Raw genomic sequence first — 8,314 nt, forward strand, 5'->3', positions numbered from 1 at the left:
CGCAGACAATGACATTTAAACCCGTAATTTGTAAATACTGTTGTCCTAATTTTTTTAACAACGTTTTGAATTATCATCAATATCCGAGTGAGCATTTATGAGCCGGAATGTCGACTGTTCATACGGATTTTGATGTTGCGGGTCTAACAAACCCACGAATACCATCAAAGAGAAAATCCATCGCTATGAAAAAACCCTCTTGAGTCTGGTTTTAAACTACATATCTTAAAATCTCATTACTTAACCATCACCTCAATCATGTTACCTATATATTGTGCATGGAATTTTCATCATTATACTCAGCCTAATCTTTTTGTCAAGATCATAATCTCTGATCATAAATTTACACAAACCAGTATGCATTGAAAACCCAAAGAAAGAAGCACCATTTCTGCACTTTAATTTACTCTTTTGTGCTCTTTTATGCTACCAAGTTTTTACATTTTTCAGTTCTCTTTTCATGTTGACGTTATCCTTTTTCTTTAGTTTCCTTTTTTGAGCAAGTGTAAAGCATGTGACAATGCATGGGAATAAATAGAGAAGTCTCTCTGTTACACGTTTGCTAAAAAATACTAAAAATATGCTCCTTTTTACTAAACGAAAAGTCCTCCATTACAATTACCAAAAATACTTTTAACAAAGTTAATCAAAGCGCTCTCTCTATCTCTTTCTCTCTCTCTCTCTCCTTAACTTAATCCAGATCAACTGATCGATGATACAAAAAATAATTGGATTTCATTCATAGCTAGGAAGAACATTGTATGTTGAAATTGTAATATATATTACTATTATTATTAAAAAGGTGATATGGATGTCTAGGAAGGACATGCTTTTGAAACCCTCCACTCCAGCCTTGCGTTGCTTTCTGTCTCCTTGTCTTTCTTTAACTGATCTCTTTTTCTGATTTTTGCAGTGGTACCTGATTCTCTTTCACTAGCTCCCATTCAAAAACACAATTATATCTAAATGAGTAGTTCGGTCCATATATATACATACACGCTCACACACACATATATATATATATATATTAATGTTTAACATGTCACTGTGGCCTTCCCAATGTGAACTCCAGATTGGGCTTCTTGGCGGTTGATGAGCTCACTTCCGACAATCTCTCATAATTCAGACCTTTTGAATTCATTTCCTTCTGATGAATATATGCAAATTGTATCAAGAAAATATACATTATAATGTGTTTGTGCGGAATGTAAAAAAGATTATATGAGGAATTAATCTCTAGATATGATACTATATTTCACTACATATATTCATAATCATAGATTTAAAGCATTATCATATTATGTTTTAACCATCAAAATAAGCGAACACTCTTAAATTATGGCCTTCAATGGAAGGCGTTAGTATTCTTGTTTTTATAGCACAGATCATCTTTATATATATAGTTTACATTATCTTAGTTGTTTAAATTCTGATATCTTTAGCTTAAATAAAGAAAAGCATAATTGACCCTTAACTACTTTGGTTAATTGAGTCAGCTTTTCTGCTTTAGTCTTGCTCTCTTTCTTCCCACTTTTGAAAACATTCTTGTGCAATTTCAAATCTGGAATATATGTATATATTCTCCTAAGCAAAGCATAAAGCTACTAATTTCACTTATAATAAATTAAATGTATCAAAAGTGGTGAAAGGAGATTTACTCATTTATTAAACTAGAAAATTAATTTGAAAAAGAACTAAAAAGTCATATCTACCTCAAGAGATGGTTTGTTTCCTTCAGAATCTCTATGTTCCCCTTGAAGCCAAGCTTCCCTGCTACATAGATAAGCATATTAACAAGGGAATATCATCTATTTGCACACTTTAGTAAATATATATCATGATACAGAAAGCTAGTTTCTCAGTACTTTTCATTTTACTATAAATAATGCTACAACCCAACCCATGTGAAAAAGATGTTTGATATCACAGACATAAGGTATAAAGATAGTTCACAAGAGAGCAGATTTGGCATCCACTACATTTGCACACGAGAGCTTAGCTTTGACACTAAGTTTTTCAAGTTGTAGGTCCCTCTTAGAATGGTCATGAAGTCCACCAAATTAAAGGGAAAGTGATATATATATGTTTGAATGGAGATCTATGATTTAATTGCAATTATGCTAATTAAAAGGCCTCCTCTTTTAATTTACCTAGAATCTTCTTTTCAAACCACTTGGAAAGAATTTTATTAGCTGCCAAACTATTGAAAATCTCTATTCAAATAATTGATGGTACGTACTACCGTCTCTAATTGAAGTCTAAACAAAGCATGTTAATACATTTTTTATATTTCAAAAACTCTTATCATTAATTGTTTCCGACATGCATTATTTATTTACATATTCTGACCAAGTGACCATCACACAACAGTAAATACATATAATGTTGATGAGCTGTTTTAGAATTTGTTAATGATTATGAGGGTTGTTTTGGGTCATGAACAGGATATCATATTATGACATGTAACTTATAAAATGAATAGCAATAGCTAGAGGTAGAAAGTGTGCAGGCCCACAGGACCATAATATTGATCAATGGGTCAAAGGTTTTCCTGGAAATTGATATGCAGTTAAAAGTACTGCTACATAATGGCCTTTTTTTAATTGCATAAGTTTCAGAAAAGGCTAAAGTTGAATTTTTTACCGTCAATTATTTTCTTATATGTCCACATAAAAAGAATTTATTTTTTGTTTAACTTTGTACATTTATTTCATCAAAAAAAAGTTTGTTCACATATCTTAAAGATAAAACCAAAGTGGAAATTTGAGTAAAAATAAAGTTTCACCTTGAAGAATTACTCCATAGACCATGCTGGTAATCTTTCTCCTGGTGAACACATGACCTTCCTCCATTTTCAGCTGATACTTCTTTGGTTCTCGGGTTACGAATGTCAAATAACATATCATCAGAATTATCCCCAGATGAAGCATTTTCGTAAAGATCAGATTGCCCTAGTTAATGTTGAAAAACAATTGGCCCAATCAAGTTAATAATTTGAAACTACAAGTTAATATTTGTTTATGAAAATGATGTCAATTCAGAAACAAAGCTTAACCTGAAGAAGCCGGTGCTCGGTCAGTTGTCTTTACGGTTCTGTACATCTGCAACATAAAATTATGTTTAGTTAAACATTGGCCATTAAATTTTGAGATTTAAGGAAAATGTATATACTTTAATTATATGTCTTGCATCTGTATAAAAATGTTAAGGTTTTTATATTTTTATTCTTAATATTACATGGCCTTATAAAGAAATAGTTGAATATATGTTATTTTTTTTACAACAAGAAATAATCTTCCATGAAGCCTATATGTAGGCCCTTTTGAGCTTATTTTCACCATACCGTATGAATGTAATATACATAAATGTCTATGATGCATGATATGTGTAAATCAAAAGTACGAACACGAAAATTGATGAAGAGTACATGGTAGTAGTATATGCTACCGTGCATTGACAATATATTGGTGTATATATATATGTATACATATATACACACACACGTGAGAGATAGATAGTGAATCAATGTGTGTGTGAGAGAGAGAATGAGTGAGAGAGAGAGAGAGAGGTGCATGTCTGTCCATGTGTAAGAGTATACGAAGTAACTTAACCATGGTTGATATCTGTAATGCATGGTTAAGACAAACCATATGTGATGGTAGACATATACAAACATATCATTGACTAATGATGGCGTTTTTGTACACTCTCATATCTAAAGTTTCCTTCTGAAAAAAAGGATAAAATTATTAAATTAAACCCTTCACTCTGTAGACTTGTCATGGCTTGGACCCTATATCACTGTGTTTTCAATTCCTCGGGCTTTGTCTTACTATACATCTCTCTCTCTCTCTCTCTCTCTCTCTCTCTCTCTATCTCTATCCCTCTCTCTCTATATACATATACACACATTCACATACATATATGTGTGTGTATGTTTAAATTTTTTTATAGTATATGTACATATAATAAAAGTATTATATTATAAATGTGTAACTTAATATAAGGAGGGTTCTTGGTTATAAGCAAAAAAGCTGAACTGGTGAGCTATGTTTATGCAGAAACCATCAGATCTAGTAAAGTAGCAGGAGAGAAACAAGTGACAAGGATTAGAGATGACTCTCTGCAGATAAACAAGCATTGGAAATTGAAACTCTTTGCAATTATTTGGAAATAATATAAATAAGTTCCTTCTAATAATGCAAAGTGCTTCTTTAGTGCTAAAGTCAAAAAGAAAATGATAAAAATCTGAATCTTGGGTATATATTCCAGATTTCAGTATATAGCTGGTGCTCTTGACTCTTGAGTGTGTACTATATATTTACACACACTACATAAACAATGCATCTTGCAAACCATTCATCTCCAATTTTGTTTTAAACTCTTGTTTAAAAAAATAATAATTGTAGAAGAAATTATATGGAGTGAGGCTAAGGATAAAATTAATTAACCTGCAAGTGAGATTTAACATGTGACAAAGTTAGATCTTTCACGTCCATTAGCTCCAAAACTGACTTGGGTGTTGCTCCTAAAATCATTAAACAACAACATGATTACAATACACACAAGAAACCAACTTATGAAGAAAAAGAAATGTAATATTACTTTCATGGCCGCCCAAAAGCTCAACAGCATGGACAAAACGAGCATGAAGAGTAGTAGTCCACCGCATCCTTGGCGCCCTCATGCTGCGCTTAGATGGGAACCTTGAAGACAAGAATCTTGATCGGACAATATTGTTAATATTATTGCCATGAATTATCGAACTAGTAGTAGAATTAGTGCAAGAATCTAACAAAGGTTGGTTCTTCTGGTGAGGATGAGCTAGTATAGGGAAATTAGGAGGGGTATTCTGGTAATAAACTGGAACCCCTCTTATGGGTCTCAAGAAACCTAAATCTGAGCTAAACCCATGATGATGGTTTTGGTTTTGGTTTTGGTGATGTTGGTAGGAATTATAGATATTATTAGATGTTGCCGTGTTGGAGGTTTGGGAGAGGAGGTTATGGATATGAGTTGAGCCTGCAGGGTTAGATAAGGCTAGCCCAAAAGAGGGTTGCAGTTGTTGTGGCTGCTGGTGCTGCTGGTGGTGGTGGTGTTGATGTGGGTGCAATTGTTGTGAGTTTAAGGCTCGCTTCCACAAATTTCCCAAATCCAAATCTTGGTGATGATCTTGGTCAGTTGGTGTGGATGATGTTCTCCATGTTTTTGAAGTGGGTTTGGTGTTCGGTGGACTTATTTGAAGAGACAAGTCTGGTTGTGCTGGAAAGAGTTCCATTTCACTTACCAAGTTCTTCACTTTTTTTTCTACTTGATAACCAAATTGTCAAGATTTAAGTGAGTGACTTGGTAGAAAGAATACCTTGGAGCTTGTTCTTGCTAAAAATAAAATCTTGAAGGTTGTTAATGGTGGTCTAGCTAGGTTGTGAGAGTGTATATAACAATGAAGGAGGGTTTGTTTCTATTGTGTGATCTAAGGTGTTTGAAAGGTATATATGATGATGATGGTAATGATGATAGAAGGTTTTCTGTTTTCCCTCTAAGATTTCTTGAGATGAGATTTGTCTAATCAATGGTGAAATGGGAGTAGTTGTGGAGTTCTAGAGAGAGAGAGAGATGACAAGGTATTAAGTGAATGGTTGTATCTTTTGTGTGAAGTATATGTGAGAAAATGACACTTGAAGAGACTAGAGAGAGAGGGACTTTGTGTGTGTGTAAGTGTGTGAAAGAGAGATGCCTTCTTTTATGTGGACGTGGGAGTAGGAAAAGAAGAAAGGGAAAAAAAGATGAGAAAGGAAAAAAAAAAAGGTAAATACGTTAAGAGAAATGATTCCTTTACCATCTTTTCGTTTCTGCTAATTAATTTCTTTTTATATTGAATGAATATCTCATACTCCATCCCATCTTTGAAAATGACAATAAACCTTCATCTAACAGTAAAACATTTTATTTTAACTTTTTTCACAATCTATTTTGGAAATACTATTTTGTATGTGTGAGTCGGTGACTCAAATCAATTAATCATTACAAAATTTATGTAATTATCTTACTTGAAACATGGTTTAAAATATATGAGGCCCAAGGCCCATATCCAGTCTAAACAACTTGAAGTTGGTAATACTTTAGAAGCGTTTGTTAAATCCAATTATTTGTAACTATTAAACTTGTAACCAAGGATAGGTGACCTTGCTCCCTACATAATTAATGTGGTTTGACGTTATAATTTGCTAGAAGAAGTGGACACGTCTCATATGATATGACAAGAAAAGTCAATGACTAATAATGTTAATGTTTCACCACCTTGACATAATTAACTTTAATGAATTATAAGCACATGTATGTCATGGACTCATAGTTATCCTTCAGTTTATCGGGTGGATATTGATCAAGCACGAAGCTGTTATCCAAGTTTGCAAAAGCTCGTTAGGTTTTAGACTTTATATTCCAAATAGATTACAGTTAACCATCATTCAAAAAGTTGAACCTTGAAGGCCCCGGGCATGGTAATTTCATAGTGAGCTCGTGGGGGGAGGCCCGATTGTCTAATGGAGAGCGGTGGCCCACTATGTGATTAGGGTGAATTAAGTTTTCTTGCTTATCAAATTTGAGTTAATAAATAGGATCATATCCAAGTTAGGGCTAGACATGGTTATTTTGAGACTAATGTATATAATCATGTTTTGACTTATTGTCATAAATATTATAAAAAACAAGTTTTCTAAGCATTTGTGTTTACATTTATTGTTTTTGGTTTCATATTGATTCAGTCCTTTGAATTTGTATCAGAGCCACCTTTAAGAACCGAAGTAGTTGACGATCGTGATCGCCGCCAAGCACTTCCCTTATCAAACGACAGATCCATTCACACAATTAGCGTATTTACGAAGAAAAAATCAATGAGAAATAACGCATCGCCATCGAAGGTAATAAAATCCAGGTGGTCGATCACCCATTCAATGCCCGATGCTTTCATCCAAAAACTGTAGCATATGGTCTCTACGTATGAATATAGTTCTTCGTATTCACAAAGCCTGGGATGTAACAGAATCCGGTTCCATCGATCAAGAAAAAATGATCTTGGTTTCCAAGTTAGACTGGTTAAGGATGAAACACACGAAATTGATTGATGAGTACTCCGGTAAGTTGTCTGGTTTAGACTCCAAATTCTTAGCTTTAGGTCAGGTCATTGATAAGCAAGAGTTAATCAAGAAACCCCTCAATAGCATTCCAAGGCCAAAGTATATTCGTATCATTACATCGCTCAAACAAATTCTTGATTTTAAAACTGTGGGATTTAAAGATGTCGTTGGTCAGTTAAAAGCCTATGAGGAACGAACTGAAGATGAGGAGCTCTGGTCATGTTTGGTAATCAACATTAGTAGTTATATGGTGATGGAGGTTGGACTCGAGGTCCCAACAACCGACGGCGATGTCGAGGCCGAGGTAATAGCAAAAGCCGAACCCAATTGATCATTGAATAACCAATCCAAATTGAGGGAAAATATAAGATTAAGAATGATCAATCCAAGGTTTTCATTTACCGGTATTACAAACCGAGACACTTTTGAGCGGTATGTCCCAAGAGACAAGGTAAGCAACATGAAGCCGATGTTGTTAAGACCCAATAAGCCAAATGGCATTTTATATGCAAGGGGTGATCTTCTTGTATGGGGATAATCTAAACCCCAAATGATTCAAAGCCGTTTCGATGGAGATGCATGGTATTTAGACAAAGAATCTAGTAATCACCTGGTGAGTAATATGTTATTTTACTTGGAATTATACAAAAGGATTATCGAGAATGTTATATCTTGTGATGATACATGTGTCGAAATTCAAGGTAAGTGTTCGATCTTATTTCAAGGTAAAATGAGCGATCAATGGTTGTTGGCCAAAGTCTACTTTATACTCGATTTTATAAGTAACATCATAAGTGTCTGGAAAAAAATCTCCGTGTGATGTGAGAATGAATGGAGAAATTTTATCAATATATGATAGTAACATATATTTATTGATGCAAGTTTAAAAGTAGCATTTGTAGGGCCCTGTTTTGTATATTAGGCTTTTGTATTTGTTTGATCTTATTACAATGTATTTTGTTAACTTATCGATTTAATTATTGTATGTGTGGGCCCAAGGCCATGTAATGAAAGCCCATTGGGCCGTTTATAATGAAATGAGGCATGGCATACTCTCACTATAAATAGGAGAGCATGGTCACGCACTCCACATCCTTTTGAAAATATTATAACCTTACCAACTCTCTCCCTACTCCTTCTTTCTTACTATTTCAGGTAATAACTAAACACTCCCA

The 8,314-nt window shown here is 33.9% G+C and overlaps 1 protein-coding gene across 4 annotated transcripts; it reads right to left on the bottom strand.

Moving 5' to 3' along the window:
* Positions 1–297: 297 nt before the first annotated feature.
* On the bottom strand, positions 298–5,975 carry LOC143635160 (putative transcription factor KAN2). Of its 4 annotated transcripts, none has more exons than XM_077103046.1 (6): positions 4,606–5,975; positions 4,452–4,528; positions 3,056–3,101; positions 2,786–2,951; positions 1,713–1,770; positions 298–1,144 (listed from the first exon to the last, which is right to left on the bottom strand). In XM_077103046.1, exons 1-6 carry the CDS (start codon positions 5,276–5,278, stop codon positions 1,043–1,045), a joined length of 1,122 nt encoding a protein of 373 aa, XP_076959161.1. In that variant the 5' UTR covers positions 5,279–5,975; the 3' UTR covers positions 298–1,042. The 4 variants fall into 4 exon arrangements, with proteins under 4 accessions (XP_076959161.1, XP_076959160.1, XP_076959159.1 ...); XM_077103045.1 differs by having other exon boundaries at positions 1,713–1,773; XM_077103044.1 differs by having other exon boundaries at positions 299–1,147.
* Positions 5,976–8,314: the final 2,339 nt, after the last annotated feature.

The sequence above is a fragment of the Bidens hawaiensis genome, unplaced genomic scaffold (genome assembly GCF_021521415.1).
Source record: "Bidens hawaiensis isolate Kalapana, Puna unplaced genomic scaffold, B.hawaiensis_p1.1 tig00007412_1, whole genome shotgun sequence".
Taxonomy (NCBI): Eukaryota; Viridiplantae; Streptophyta; class Magnoliopsida; order Asterales; family Asteraceae; genus Bidens; species Bidens hawaiensis.